The following is a 17305-nucleotide window of genomic DNA, read 5'->3' on the forward strand; positions in this document are numbered from 1 at the left end:
GAAAATGTTTTCAGATTTGAATTATTACAAGAAAGCAGCAAACTATGAAGGAAAAAATGATTACACAATATATGACATGTCACACTTTATCAAAAATAAAAATATTAAATATACTCATTTATCAAATACTTACTGAATACCTATTGTTTCAGGTCATGCAAGACAATAAGAAATAAATTAGTCTGTCTTCAAAGAAGCCACAGTCTAGTGGGGTTGATATGGGTGGCTATTTTCAACACTGTGATACTAAAAATACTACATTCTTCCTAGATAGTAACTTTATACCTGCATCATAAAAATTTCTAGGTTTAAAGTTTAATAACAGAATAAAATTCTTCAACTTTTCAAAATGTAAGTCTTCATAAAGAATTTTAGAAGTCATCTACTAAGGTACAGATTCCTGATTATAATTTAGTTCATTTTCTTAGTCAACACACTCCTTCAAGAAACATTTATACCTGGTAGGCAAACCAGTACAATGCAACATATCAGTTCAACTCCTGTGCATTTTTATAAAACTACAGAGATTAGTTCCTTAAAAAGTGAGGATATGTATGGGTAATAAGATCCTTGGTTTAACTTAAAGACAAAAGAACTATAACTCTGAGTATGGGTCATTGACTAGAGTCAGAATGGTGTTGCTGTGTATAAAATATACAACTTTTAAAAGTGGTTAAATGATTAAAGGAATACGGGTTTATACTAGATCAGAAGCAGATAATTTATAAAGTGACTAACACTTGGAAATGCCACATATAAGTGTTTCCAAGAATGAAATCTGTCCCGATTTTAAATTACCACAACACTGTAGCACAAGGTTACATAAATATAAAATATACAACAGGGGTTAAGAGTACAGGCTCTGGACCTAGACTGTTCAGATATGGGTTCCATCACTAACTAAGCTATGCAAACTTTACTTCTCTGCACCTTGAGGTCTCATGAGTAAAACGGTAGAGAAGATTAAATGATTTCACATATGTAAAAGGAATCAGAACAGTGCAAATACTATAAAATGTAAAAAATACTGTAAGAGTTTTGTCCTCACATTTCACCTATAAGGCTCTCGATGTGTAGGTTTAATTGGTCATTTCAAAATAGAAATGTTTATGGAAAAGTATGTTAAGTCAGAAGTTTTTCCAGGCTCTGCAGAAAATAGCTACAAATAACTGAAATAAATTTTCATACATAAATATGCTACACTAAATTCCCCAACAATTAAAGTGCTACAATAAAGGAAAACAATACATGACTATTATATTGAAATACTAACAAACTCTAAGTGAATGTAAATAATAAAATATGTACAGGATGTTCATCAATTTCTATCAAATACATAATATATTTGAGATGTTAAGCAGGTAAATGTTCCGATAATAATTACCTCAACAGCATCATCATACATTTTTCTGGCTTCATGGTCTGTTTTATCCGACATCAACCATGCTTTTAGTAAGTACTCATAAAAACTGTCTCCTAGCCCGCCAACTGATGTATGATCTGCAACAGAAAAAGGATGGAGGTGGAAGAAAGAGAAGATAGAGGACAAAAAATATTTTTTAATTACAATGACTATATTATGTATCAATAATTTAAACATTATTTTGACAGCCCTGTTGCCAACATACTTCAAATTTAATCCAGTAGGAGGGTACCATAATCACTCTTCTCTACATCTGAACCCAATTTTCTAGAAAATCTTTTTCTGCTGGATGTGATATTTTACACGGTTAGTAGTCTTTTTCAAGTATTGATGAGTACGTGGAAGACCACCACTGATGGGAATGTAAAATGGTACATCCACTTTGGAAAACAATTTCTTTAAAAGATAAACATATATATCTACCATAAAATACAAATATTCCACTCTTGGATTTTTACTCATGAGAAAAAAAAGGACATACATCCACTAGAAGGCTTGTGTGTTCACAGCACTTTATCTGTAACAGCCCCAAAGTGAAAATAACCCAAATGTCCATCAACAGGTGAATGGATAAACAAATTCCACAAAGTGGGATTACATTCAGAACTACTGATACACACAACATGGATGAAGCTCAAAATAATTATGCTGAGTTAAAGAAGCCAGAAAAAATATAAGTACATACAAAGGATTGCATTTATAGAAGATTCTAAAAAATACAAACCTGTCTATAATGATAGAAAGCAGATCACTGGTTGCTTGAGAAAGGAGTGAGAAGAGAAGTAACAGAAAAAATCACAAAGGCGCATGAGGAAGTCTTTTGGGGTGAACATATGTTCATTATTTTGATTGGAGTGATAGTTTTCATAAGCATATACTTATTTTAAAGCTTACTGAAATGTATACTTCAAACACATACAGCTTATTGTATGTCAATTTTACCTTAATAAAACTGTTTTTACAAAAGCAAGTAAACAAAATAAAAAGGATATTTGGAATCAGTCCAAATTGATCAGTAATATCAACAAACTTAATTTGTTTTAATTCATCTTTTAAAATAAACTGAGACTCACTCTGGAATTTTTTTTAATTCTATCTTCTTAATCTATATAAATACTTTTTAATAAAGACATACATAAATACTAAAATTGTGCAGGAAATTAAAAAGAAATGGTGAAAAGACAGATGAGGGTGGATAGAAGTTTTATACAGAAGATTTAAAGAGACTAAAGAAAAAGAAAGTAAACTGATCAAAGTTAGAGCTGTCAGGGGTACTGGTAATCCAGTTAGAATTGCAGATTATAAATTTGTAGTCATCTTAGTCGTTCAGTTGTGTCTGACTTTTTGCAAGCCCACCAGGTTCCTCTGTACATGGGATTTTCCAGGCAAGAATACTGGAGTGGGTTGCCATTTCCTTTTCCAGGGGCTCTTCCTGACCCAGGGATCGAACCCAGGTCTCCTGCATTGCAGGCAGATTCTTTACTGTCCAAGACACTAGGACCCAGTTTTGTTATAAATTTGTAGTGACTTTAACCTTTATTATTGATGATTTTCACAAGCAATGCTCAGCTGACTATAGATGAATGAAAAAGGTACACAGCTGAGTTGATACACGCATTGGATTTGTAGGATAGATAACACAGAAGACTAAAGGTATTCTCACATTGGTTCAGATACTATACAGTCTAGGCTGGATAGGAAAGGAAGCAACAGGTGATCTTTACTCCACTGTTTACCTATTGCACCCAGCCAGTAAAATGTCAGCCCACCTGAGAGTCTACTTTGCTATTATCCTCAAATTCACAATTTTCACCATCAATGAGAACCTCTGCACTGCTTGTCAAGTTTTCTATGACCCCTTAATTTGTGATCTTTCCCATTCCCTAAAGCAGAGATTTTAAATCTCTTTTTCAAAAGGGTCCCTCTAAGGGACTTCCCTGGCAGTCTAGTGGTTAAAAATCTGTTTTGCAATGCAGGGGATGTGCATTTGATCCCTGGTTGTGGAACTAAGACCCATGTGCCACGGAGCAACTAGGCCCGTGTGCTGCAACTACTGAGCCTGTGTGTTCCAGAGCTCATGTGCCACAACTAGAATCCGTGCTCTGGAACGAAGATCCTGCGTGCTGCAACTAAGACCCAACATGGGAAATTAAATAAAGAATAATAATAAAAAAAGACCTCTACAGCTCTACCTCTTCCTCATCTCAGCAGACAAACAAAACTTCAAATTCACAGAAAAAATACAGATCACTGACCCCCAAAATGCATCTTTCAACTATCTGTACCCCCATCTATTAATTTATCTGTTTCTCTTGCCTGTTAAAGAGGAAAAAATGTTCCTTCTCAACTGTATACACTCTGCCTAGCTCTGAACACTAACTACTTCTCTTTCCTTTTCAGGAATCTCTCTCTTGGTTTATCTCTAACTTCTACCTGTCAACTGAAACTACCTCTTATTATTAACACCTTAAAATAATCTATCTTTCCTGACTCTACCATAATCTTTGGTTTGATATCTATCAGGTATTTACTGAAAGGATGAAGAAAGAGAAGTCATGGATGAAGTCTAGATTTCTTGCTGAGGCAAATGACTGAATGAACAGCGGCGCTCTTCCCTGAAATTGGGAATACTAGAGGGGGAAATGACTTAAAGTGGAAGGAGTCTGAATCCTGGGCATGATGAATCTGAGGGACTAAATGGATATCTAAATGGGTATAAAAAAGATGGAAATCCAGAGAGATAAGTTAGCGGTATACCTTTGGGAGTTGTAAAATTGGGATTTATAAAAATATATCTGAGCCATCGTGGAGTTCACTCAGACAGCATGTAAGACATGATCAAAGGACACAAATGGTCCTTTGGAACATAAGAGTTATAAAAGTAATTAAAATAATATGTAGTGCAGTTAAAAATTTTGCACTTTGGCCTCACACATATATATCTCAATATATTGTAGATCTAAGGATTAACAAATGAGCAGGAGAAGAAAACAAAAAATTAAAGTAGATGAACTAATGAGAAAAACCTTGGAAAGGTAAATGTCTTGTCATCACCGTTTGGAGGCAATGATTTTTAGATATGTGAATTATTGCCAGGGTTTACAGATTTAGTTACAGGTTACTTAGGTTATAGGCTGCAGTCCCAGTCCTGCCTAACAGGTTCTCGTCAGCTCTTCTAGAATGTTATTTCAGTAGATGTTTATATATTCAATAAATAAATTCACAGCAGAAGCCTGAGATCTTTAGTTAACTATGGAATTTATCGCCCAGTAGTCTGACTTTATTTGAACCACTAACCCATGCCTGCCTTGGTGTCAAATTTGATGTACCTTGTCACTCCCTGATCCTTTTGAAATTCAGAAACAGATAACACATTAGAAAGTACTACTAAATACCAATGGTTACATTCTCTGCCTTAACATGTCATAAAGTTAATGAGGTTCTAAGAAGCTAATTCTTAAAGTGTTCTTATAGGAAATTCTAGAATAAACATGATCTCTGTTCGTTTCCAAGGCAAACCATTCAATATCACAGTAATCCAAGTCTATGCCCCAACCAGTAACGCTGAAGAAGCTGAAGTTGAATGGTTCTATGAAGACCTATAAGACCTTTCAGAAGTAACACCCAAAAAAGATGTCCTTTTCATTATAGGGGACTGGAATGCAAAAGTAGGAAGTCAAGAAACACCTGGAGTAACAGGCAAATTTGGCCTTGGAATGCGGAATGAAGCAGGGCAAAGACTAATAAGAGTTTTGCCAAGAGAACGCACTGGTCACAGCAAACACCCTCTTCCAACAACACAAGAGAAGACTCTGCACATGGACATCACCAGATGGTCAACACTGAAATCAGACTGATTATATTCTCTGCAGCAAAAGATGGAGAAGCTCTATACAGTCAACAAAAACGAGACCAGGAGCTGGCTGTGGCTCAGACCATGAACTCCTTATTGCCAAATTCAGACTCAAATTGAAGAAAGTAGGGAAAACCGCTAGACCATTCAGGTATGACCTAAATCAAATCCCTTATGATTATACAGTGGAAGTGAGAAATAGATTTAAGGGCCTAGATCTGATAGACAGAGTGCCTGATGAACTATGGAATGAGGTTCATGACATTGTACAGGAGACAGGGATCAAGACCATCCCCATGGAAAAGAAATGCAAAAAATCAAAATGGCTGTCTAGGGAAGCCTTACAAATATCTGTGAAAAGAAGAGAAGCAAAAAGCCAAGGAGAAAAGGAAATATGTAAGCATCTGAATGCAGAGTTCCAAAGAACAGCAAGAAGAGATAAGAAAGCCTTCTTCAGCGATCAATGCAAAGAAATCGAGGAAAAGAACAGAATGGGAAAGACTAGAGATCTCTTCAAGAAAATTAGAGATACCAAGGGAACATTTCATGCAAAGATGGGCTCGATAAAAGACAAAAATGGTATGGACCTAACAGAAGCAGAAGATATTAAGCAGAGGTGGCAAGAATACACAGAAGAACTGTACAAAAAAGATCTTCATGACCTGGATAATCACGATGGTGTGATCACTCATCTAGAGCCAGACATCCTGGAATGTGAAGTCAAGTGGGCCTTAGAAAGCATTACTACGAACAAAGCTAGTGGAGGTGATGGAATTCCAGTTGAGCTATTCCAAATCCTGAAACATGATGCTGTGAAAGTGCTGCACTCAATATGCCACCAAATTTGGAAAACTCAGCAGTGGCCACAGGACTGGAAAAGGTCAGTTTTCATTCCAATCCCAAAGAAAGGCAATGCCAAAGAATGCTCAAACTACCGCACAATTGCACTCATCTCACATGCTAGTAAAGTAATGCTCAAAATTCTCCAAGCCAGGCTTCAGCAATACGTGAACCATGAACTTCCTGATGTTCAAGCTGGTTTTAGAAAAGGCAGAGGAACCAGAGATCAAATTGCCAACATCCACTGGATCATCGAAAAAGCAAGAGTTCCAGAAAAACATCTATTTCTGCTTTATTGACTATGCCAAAGCCTTGACTGTGTGGATCACAATAAACTGTGGAAAATTCTGAGAGAGATGGGAATACCAGACCACCTGACCTGCCTCTTGAAAAACCTGTATGCAGGTCAGGAAGCAACAGTTAGAACTGGACATGGAACAACAGACTGGTTCCAAATAGGAAAAGGAGTACATCAAGGCTGTATATTGTCACCCTGCTTATTCAACTTATATGCAGAGTACATCATAAGAAATGCTAGACTGGAAGAAACACAAGCTGGAATCAAGATTGCCGGGAGAAATATCAATAACCTCAGATATGCAGATGACACCACCCTTATGGCAGAAAGTGAAGAGGAACTAAAAAGCCTCTTGATGAAAGTAAAAGAGGAGAGTGAAAAAGTTGGCTTAAAGCTCAATATTCAGAAAATGAAGATCACGGCATCCGGTTCCATCACTTCATGGGAAATAGATGCGGATACAGTGAAAACAGTGTCAGACTTTATTTTTTCGGGCTCCAAAATCACTGCAGATGGTGATTGCAGCCATGAAATTAAAAGATGCTTACTCCTTGGAAGAAAAGTTATGAGCAACCTAGATAGCATATTCAAAAGCAGAGACATTACTTTGCCAACTAAGGTCCGCCTAGTCAAGGCTATGGTTTTTCCAGTGGTCATGTATGGATGTGAGAGTTGGACTGTGAAGAAGGCTGAGCACCGAAGAATTGATGCCTTTGAACTGCGGTGGTGGAGAAGACTCTTGAGAGTCCCTTGGACTGCAAGGAGATCCAACCAGTCCATTCTGAAGATCAACCCTGGGATTTCTTTGGAAGGAATGATGCTAAAGCCGAAGCTCCAGTACTTTGGCCACCTCATGCGAAGAGTTGACTCATTGGAAAAGACTCTGATGCTGGGAGGGATTGGGGGCAGGAGGAGAAGGGGACGACAGAGGATGAGATGGCTGGATGGCATCACCTACTCGATGGACGCAAGTCTGAGTGAACTCCGGGAGTTGGTGACGGACAGGGAGGCCTGGTGTGCTGCGATTCATGGGGTCGCAAAGAGTCGGACACGACTGAGAGACTGAACTGAACTGAACTGAATAAACATATCTGTATCATATGCTTTATAGTTTATGAAGTATTTTTTAAATATATTCATTATCTCATAAATATGATTCACCTTACTGTCTTAATAAAATAAGTACAAATAACAGATGAAGGAACAAAGGCATGAGGTTAATTAAGTTACCTAAGTTATTAGGCAGAAAAACCTGGATTAGTCTTTCAACTCCAAGTATTATACCCATTCTTACTTTTTTCACATTTTAAATCAGTAGTATGAAATTTAATGAATCAGTAATGATAAGTTTCCTATATCTTTTTCACTTAAGTCATTAAATGGCATAGGTTAAGTACTGTATTTAGAAAACTAGTGAAAAAATGAAGCAAAAAAAAAGATATTAATGATGTGCCTTTAAATCTAGGTTGCTTACTACATTCTTTTATATCTGTTGCTAAGTACTTTTCCTGAAGGTAATTACCATAATTCTTCTGTGATTGCTATGTGCATGTCACAGACATTATCATTACTCTAATTATAATACAGTTAGCCAAAGCTGAATTGTTAAATTTCAGTTCAATTCAGTTTGTTTTGCAGACTATTTATAGTTATGACAGATGCCTACTGCTCAAAGATAATAATGGAATTTGATATACTTTTCAGAAGCTGATATGAAATATACAGAAACACCAAAAGGGACAAACTGAACAATTTAATAAGGACTGCAGCTGCTAAAGGGATATCAGGGTAGCTCCCCTAAAATTGTAAAGACCTCTTGCCGAAACAACCAGTTAATAGTTCTTTTTGCAAGATTCTCAAAATTAATAACTGCTGCGGGTGAAGAAATTCTAAAGAAGTAATCTGGATTCATTTTGTGGGAAAAAAACAAGGATGAATAAAAGAATTGTTTTTTACTGTAAGTTTTACTGTGGTAAATATATGCATATAACATGAATGTTGCCATTTTACCATTTTTTAAGTGTACTATTCAGTGGCATTAATTACATTTACAATGTGGTACAAACATTGTCATTATTTCCAAAACTTTCTCATCACCCCAAACAGAAATGCCGTACCTATTAAGCAATAACTCCATTCTCCTCTCAGCCAAGCCCCTGATAACCCCCAATACACTTTCTGTCTCTCTAAATTTGACTACTCTAGCTGTTTGATATAACTGGAATTATATAATATTTGTCATTTTGCAACTGGCTTTCATTTTAGAATATTTTCAAGGTTCATCTACATTGTAGCACGTATAAGAACTTCATTCATTTTTATAATTAAAAAACATACCACTGTATATATATACCACATTTTATTTATCCATTTGAAGGACACTAGTAAATGGTAAAATGGTGTAGCCACTGTGAAAAACAGTTTGGTGGTTTCACAAAAAGTTAAGCATAAAATCCATATGATCGAGCAATTAAACTGCTAGATAGATACCCAAAAGATTTGAAAGCAAAGACACAGAGAGCTATTTGCATGCCAGTGTTCACAGCAACATTATACACAATACCGGTGGAATCAAGAAGTAAGTAAAGTCACTCAGTCGTGTCCGACTCTTTGCGACCCCGTGGTGGGCTGCAGTCCGACTCTTTGCGACCCCGTGGTGGGCTGCAGTCCAACTCTTTGCGACCCCGTGGTGGGCTGCAGTCCGACTCTTTGCGACCCCGTGGTGGGCTGCAGTCCACAGGGTCGCAAAGAGTCGGACACGACTGAGTGACTTTACTTACTTACTTCTTGATTCCACCGGTATTGTGAATAATGTTGCTGTGAACACTGGCGTGCAAATAGCTCTCTGTGTCTTTGCTTTCAAATCTTTTGGGTATCTATCTAGCAGTTGAATTGCTCGATCATATGGAATTTTATGCTTAACTTTTTGTGAAACCACCAAACTGTTTTTCACAATGGCTACACCATTTTACATTTACTAGTAGTATAAGAGGGTCCCAATTTTTCCACATCCTCACCCACACTTATCTGTCCTTTTGATTACAATCTTCCTAGTAGGTGTGAAGTGACATCTCATTATGCTTTGATTTGCATTTTCCTAATGAATAATGATGTTGAGCATTTTTTTCATGTGTTTATTTTCCATTTGAATATCTTCTTTGGAGAAAACTCTATTCAAGTTCTTTATCCACTTTTAATTGAGCGTTTGTCTTTTTGCTGTTGAGTTTCAACATGAGTTTGAGAAGTTCTTTATACATTCTGGATATTAAACCCTTATCAAATATATGGTTTGCAAATATTATTTCTTTACAAATAAACTCTCATTCTGTGGGTTGTCTTTCAATCTCATAATAATATCCTTTGATGCACAAATGTTTCTAACTTTAATGAAATCCAGTTTATTTTTTCTATTGTTGCCTGTACTTTTGAAGAATTCACTGCCAAATCCAAGGTCATGAAGATTTGTCCTTCTAAGAGTTTTATAGTTTTGGTTCTTAAATTTAGGGTCTTTGATGCATTTTGACTTAATTTTTGAATGTGGTATAAGGTAAGGACCCAACTTCATTCCTTTTCATGTGGCTATCCAGTTTTCACAATACCATTTGACGAAGAGAAAGAGTTATAATTTTAATTAAGATGCCATCAATGAGATACTGTTGGTCATTTGAAAGGCTGGTAATTCTCAAACAGTGGTTTATTTTTCAGTATTCTAAGATTTTGGTGTGCAAGACAGCATCTTCATCTTATTTAAAAATGCTTTTACTTCAAGAGTAACAGATATCCATTATCAGATTAGGTTAATAGAGGTAAACAAAATTAGAAAATAAAAACAAACATTCAGAAAAAAAACACAGGGAACACTCTGGTTCCTATTCTTGTGGTGTTTGTTTTCTCTGTTTTCCTAAATATCTTTCTGCCTCTGCTGCTGCTAAGTCGCCTCAGTCGTGTCCGACTCTGTGCAACCCCACAGACGTCAGCCCACCAGGCTCCCCTGTCCACACAATTCTCCAGGCAAGAATACTGGAGTGGGTTGCCGGTTCCTTCTCCAATGCATGTGTGCACGCTAAGTCGCTTCAGTCGTGTCCGACTCTGTGCGACCCCATAGACGGCAGCCTACTAGGCTCCCCTGCCCATGGGATTCTCCAGGCAAGAATACTGGAGTGGGTTGCCATTTCCTTCTCCCAAATATCTTTCTAGATACTTCATATTTATCTATGTCAAGTATTCTAATAACATAACTTTTAATATCTATATAGTATATCACATCTGGAGGGATATAACCTAACCAAATCTCTTTCACAAGAAGTTTAAAAACTGCACTGTCCAATGTGGTAGGCTTTAGTCACAAATAGCTAATTAAACAGAACATTTTCTTCATCACAGAAAGTTCCAATGAACAGGAGTGCTTTAGAATGTTTCCAAATTATCCCTATTATATATATATATATATGTGTGTGTGTGTGTCTGTGTATGTATACACAGACACACATACACACACAGGTCTGAAAATTTTTTGGAATAAATGTCTAGAAATGAGTCACTGCTTCAAAGGTCATACAAATTTTCATATTTTCTGAAGCACTAGATATACTGGGATGTGTCCATTCTGTTTATCAATTTAATAGAAAAAAAACAGTATCTTCTGTTTAAAAGCTTCACTGATTTGCTTAGGGACACAGGAAAGTGGAAAGACAGCAACAAAGGTCTCTGATGACCAAACTAAGGAGATGCTACAAATATGGTACTAAACATAGCAGTCTTTTGTACATTCTACTGAAGTAGCACAGAAGGAGTGCATTGTCTCTGTGTCACTTATCTTCGTTACACCACTCTTAGGATTAAATAGGAACGTCTGTATACTGTCCATTTGTGTTTTGCTTTTTCATAAACTAACTACAAGAGATTAGTTTCATGTTTTTCATGAAAACTTTGTTTAATGTTTCTGGAAAATCACTTCCTTTAAAGATCAGTTCTAAAACTCTAATGAGATATCATCACCCCCTTCCCAAACAAAACACAGTCTCCCGAGACAGAGGAAATCACTTCTACCACAGTCTCACCTAACAACTGGTACATTTCCTCTACTATAACATTTATTTCATTATATAAAGGCTGCTTGCTAGCCTGAGAGCTGCCTGAATTCAAAGTCCTATATATTCTTTCCCAATCTCCAGTCTCATCCAAAAGCCTGGTAAATAACAGACACTGACGCTGCTGTTCACTCAGTCATGTCCGACTGTTTGTGACCCCATGGACTGTAGCACGCCAGGCTTCCCTGTCCTTCACCATTTCCCAGAGCTTGCTCAAACTCATGTCCATTGAGTTGGTGATGCCATCCAACCATCTCATCCTTTGTCGCCCCCTTCTCCTCCTGCCTTCAATCTTTCCAGCATCAGGGTCTTTTCTAATGAGTTGACTTATTGCATTAGGTAGCCAAAGTACTGGGGCTTCAGCTTCAGCATCAGTCGTTCCAATGAATATTCAGGACTGATTTCCTTTAGGATGGACTGATTTGATCTCCTTGCAGTCCAAGGGACTCTCAAGAGTCTTCTTTAACACCACAGTTCAAAAGCATCAGTTCTTCAGCACTCAGCCTTCTTTATGGCCCATGTCTCACATCCATACAGGACTACCAGAAAAACCATAGCTTTGCATACACGGACCTTTGTTGGCAAAGAAATGTCTCTGCTTTGTAATATGCTGTCTAGGTTTGTCATAGATGCTTGCTTTTCTTTCAAGGAGCAAGTGTCTTGTAATTTCATGGCTGCAGTCACCATCTGCAGTGATTTTGGAGCCCAAGAAAAGAAAGTCTGTCACTGTTACCTTTTAAAATGAATGATCAGATGTGGCTTGTCTAAGAGCAAGCACACTATTTTCTAGTCATTTAACACACACAACCCTTCTTCATATTACTTAACTAAATACTTATCTCAAGCAATGCTCTTATTTATACCAAGGTACAGTTTACAAATAAGGGCCTAAAAGTACAACCCTTTGCAAACGTCACACTATATTTTAGCAAAGTACCTACACATACATGAAATAAAATACTCTCGTGAGAGGGGTTATTACTATTTCCATTTTAAAAATATAAAAACTGAAACTGCCAGAGATGAGAAACTTGCCAAAGGTCACAGGACAGATCATAGGGTCATATACAACCTGGGGTTTCTAATACTACATGTAGTGTACTTACCACTACATCAAGCACAAGTTTTCAGACCACCTTTCAACAGAGCATCAGTTGTAACAGAAATACTTACATTGACCCCAGCGACCTGTTCTTGGGTTCAAATAATTTGGATAAAGACCATTTGGACGATCCATTTTCTGAAGTAGTTTCCGAATGTGCATGACCTAAGCAAAATAAATGCAATCATGAAGAAAAAAACACTAAAGTTTTATATTAATCTGGGTTTTGGTTTTTTTCCCCCTCACTCAGAACCTACACTCCTACCCCCCGACTGTGTGTGTGTGTGAGACAGACAATAAGTCTTCTCTTTTTTAAATGACTCATTATTTTTATAAGATAGAATATGCGGAGAAGGCAATGGCATACCACTCCAGTACTCTTGCCTGGAAAATCCCATGGACGGAGAAGCCTGAGCATTATTTAAAAATAATAAATAAGCAACAGTAAAGCACAAAGAAAAGGGCATAGAAACCAATTTAAATTTCAACATTCTACTCTCCAGAAATAGTCATCAGAAACATCATTGGTAAACATTATTCTAGACATATTCAATATGTACATGACTAAATGTTAAGAACAGAAACAATTTCATAAACATATAATCATAATAGAATATTTGTAATAAAAAGTATGAAACCACTCTGAAGTTAACAGATGAAAAAGTAAAACTAAATTGCTGAACTTTAAACATTGATCCCATAATAGACATCCCTAAATTCCTAGAATTCCTAAACTTCCAAACCCTAAAAGGTATTCCTTAAGTTAAGGAGGGGAAATCATGAAATATATTAAGAAGCTGGAGACTTTTCCAGGGACTTCATTTTGATTCATCTCTAGATTGGATGATGGATTTTTTAAGTGCTTAAAAAAAATTTTTTTTAAAGCACAAACGTGTTCTTTCTTGTATTCTTGTTTTAGAATGTTATCATCACATCTGAATGATAACCTAGTTGGCATAAATGACTTGAGGAAACATTTTTTTATTCACAGGGCCTTATATATACACTTCACTATTTTCTGGACTTGAGCACAGCACTAACCCTTTTAACTTACAGTTTCCAATCTTCTTTTATTCAACTGGATTCTGTCATCATGGAGTTCTAGGAATTGGCTCAGGGATGCTTATTACTTGTGTTCTAACAAATCTATGTACAACAATCTCAATCTGAATAATCCATGAACCAGGTTTAGTCAGTTCTCTCGTCTTCTGAAAATTATGCATACATTGAATCCCCTCTGCTTCTTTTCCACGTCTATCATTTCCTTTGCAAACCTTTTTACCTATCTTTTAATTTCCATGTTCACTAGCTTATCTCCATTTTGCCTTCCAAGTCTCTCACTATGTTTTGAATGCGTTCTTTGTATTGTTTCCATTTTGTCCTTCATTTTGACTATAATTTGATTTTTTCTTACACTCTATTACTGATATGGTATCTTATTATCTCTGCGTACCTGTATCTCTGTTTATATTCTGGTTTCACATAAATGAGAGCTTCATTATCTTCTCTCTCATAGTGATGTTTGGTCAGTTCTTTAATTGCTGTTTTCTGATAAATATCTTTTGGCCATCATTTATTTTTCACATTCCTTCCCTTTTTTTCTGGTAATATTTTTGTATAAATTCTATGTGTTCTTTTTTGATGACTTATTACTATTTTTCTTGAGTCAGCAATTCACAAGAGCTCTGACATGAAAGGGTAGGTAAAGTCCAGATGTGAAAGTGGTTCCTTAAGCCTTTGTTTCTCATCAGGCAACTGAAACCAGGAATGCAGCACTAGAGAATCATGTCATTCATTGCTCTTCTGTCACTAAAGTATACAAGTGCAAATACAGCTTGTCAGTGAGATCCTTAACTGAGTCATTTTTCTAGCTTCTCAACGCATCATATTTAGTGGGGTTCAAAGAAGAGTCTACCATCAGTCTGTACCCTGTTCCCACTGCTGCTAATGAGGATTTGGTTTTGTACCTCAAGATGTACCACTTAAAGAACTGCTCTACGAGCTTTTATTTTTGAAAGCTACAGCCACCAATATCCTCTCCTCAGTTACCCAAACCACGCTCTGACCTTGATTGCTTATGCCAACCTTTCTTCCTATTTTGTTACATGAAATATCAAGTATCTCAATTTTGTTAAAAACAAGTTAATAGTTCCATTTCTCCTTTTGTTGTTTTCAGGCGATTTCTATGCGTTAGGTTAAGATTTCTCCACTTAAGAAATATCATATGCTAGATTATTTCTATTTTACAAATTTATCGTTTTAAAAAGTCCCTTTATGTTTTTCCTTATTTTCACAATGGTTATCTCTTGGCCTTTATTTCATGCCAATAATTCAGTTTTCAACTATGTTCAGGTTACTTGATATTGTTCATTTGTTTTACGGAAGCATATAAGGTCTCAATTTGCTTTGTAGCTCTACTGTCTTCCTGTACGATTTTATTTTTGGCTTTGTAGCGTCTACACTGGGCTCTTCATCAGTCTCTTACTTGTGATCTACCAGCCTGCTCTTGTCTCCTACAGCATGTCTGCATAATTGCCATGCTTTCTCTTTTACCTCGCTCATGTTCAACTGGGTCAGCGCTAACCTGAACTTCGGATAACACAGTGGAGCTGAGCTGTCCTCAAATTCCTTCCTGTTGTGTGCATGTGGTGGGGGGTAGGGTGGGGCAGGGGGAGGTGTATCTCCCCTCCAGGATACACCAAGATTTGGAATACTAGTGTACTAGCTCATTTCCTGAGGCCTAAGTGCTCATGGAGGACGGAAGGTGAGAACACATTTGGAGCTGTGGGCAGTTGTATACTATGGCACTGTTCTCCCTTGTAAGATTAATAGGGAATATCAGGAATTTATAGACTTTCTCTGCCCAGTAAGGATTCAGGATAGGGCAAGAGACAGACTTAAGATACCACAGCCGAAATCTTCTATTTTTTATGGCTATCACATGTTTATGACATAAGGTTTCAGCCTTTCCTTCTTTCATTGTTACTGATTAATTTTTGCTGGTCTTTATTATCTTTCTTGTTATTGCTAATTTAATCAAGAAAGGGAAAATTCTGTGATTTGGCTCCCTTTTGCTATCTTTACCTGAAAATTTTTCTGACTGATAAAATATTTCATACACAGAAAGGATTATATAGAGAGATTCTAGTCATACTCATTTTAAGAAATACAACACGACATAACCTTTGCTATTCTGTTTACCATTACACATTCACATATCACTGACTCTTTCCGAGATGTGGTCACAGTCTTGAATTTTACATTCGTTATTATCTTGATTCTATTAAAATCACTTTTGAATCCCTAAACAATATTCTCTTCAGCTCTGCCTCAACTTTTTAAGAATTGTATTATATATACTCTTTTTATTAATTAATGTGACCATAATTAATTTTCACTGCTGTATTGAATCTTATCATATAAACTGCTAATACAAACAATGATTATATATGTATGATGTAAAGGTACATACCAAAGACTGGGCCATAGAGTATATGTATTTTCAGCTTTACTAGATTTTGTATTTTAAATTTACGTCTTTAATGCTCCTAGAATCGTTATCATCTACAAAGGTACCATTGTCACACTTCCACATATATGTGGGGCTCTTTGAGGGCTATTTATTCTGTTTATCAGTTTTACTTGTCTCTATGTACCAACACTAATATTGGTAGTGTTGATAATTGAGTAATACAAATCCATCCATCCTGTTTTTGTTCAGAAGTATTTTGAATGTTTCTCTCCTGTTTAAATTCTAGAAATGTCTAGTCAAGTTTCATTAAAAAAAAAAAAAAAAGGCACCGGGAAACTGACTGGCATTGAATTGAGGCTACAGATAAATCTGGAGGTAACTGACATTTGCATGTTTCCCTATATATGAATATAATGCATCTCTCCATTTACTTAGGGCCAACTCAGTGTCATTTAGCAGTTTTGAACTTTGCTTCTCTGTTGTTAGATTTACTTGTGGAAAACTTACACTTTTGTTCCTACTACATAAGACATGTTTTTATAAGTGATACATTTTTGCCTGCTGCAGCTGGTATAGAGAAATACTACTGACTTTTAATATGTATATTGGTCTTTTGGCTTCCCAGGTGGCGCTAGTGATAAAGAAACCGCCTGCCAATGAAAGTCATATAAGAAAAGTGAAGTGAAAGTTGCTCAGTCATGTCTAACTCTGAGACTTCATGGGCTATACAGTCCATGGAATTCTCCAGGCCAGAATACTGGGGAGGGTAGCCTTTCCCTTCTCCAGGGGATCTTCCCAACTCAACCCAGGGATCAAACCCAGCTTTCCCGCATTGCAGGCGGATTCTTTACCAGCTGAGCCAGGAGGGAAGCACAAGAATACTGGAGTAGCAGCCTATCCCTTCACCAGGGGAATCTTCCCAACCCAGGAATTGAATCAGGGTCTCCTGCATTGCAGGTGGATTCTTTACCAACTGAGCTATCAGGGGGAGATATAGGAGACACAGGTTTAATCCCTGGGTTGGGAAGATCCCCTGGAGGAGGAGATGGCAACCCATTCCACTGTTCTTTGCCTGGAGAATCCCATGGACACAGGAACCTGGCGGGGTACAATCCATGGAGTCACAAAGAGTAGGACACGACTGAAGCGACTGAGCAGAGCACATCATGTTCATCTTTTATTCAAAACATAAATTAAGCTCTTGTTTAATAATTTAAGTGTGAAAGT

At 36.8% G+C, this 17305-nt stretch overlaps 1 protein-coding gene across 1 annotated transcript in view; it reads right to left on the minus strand.

Annotated features, from left to right (window-relative positions):
- The window catches only part of MAN1A2 (mannosidase alpha class 1A member 2), a 152093-nt gene that overhangs the window by 33552 nt on the left and 101236 nt on the right, over positions 1-17305 (minus strand). Inside the window, exons 8-9 of the mRNA XM_052637341.1 lie at positions 12678-12771; positions 1385-1500 (exon numbers count right to left, since the gene is read on the minus strand). Coding sequence (XP_052493301.1) covers positions 1385-1500; positions 12678-12771 — 210 coding nt within the window. The remainder of the gene's footprint in view (positions 1-1384; positions 1501-12677; positions 12772-17305) is intronic.

The sequence above is a fragment of the Budorcas taxicolor genome, chromosome 3, assembly GCF_023091745.1.
Source record: "Budorcas taxicolor isolate Tak-1 chromosome 3, Takin1.1, whole genome shotgun sequence".
Lineage (NCBI taxonomy): Eukaryota > Metazoa > Chordata > Mammalia > Artiodactyla > Bovidae > Budorcas > Budorcas taxicolor.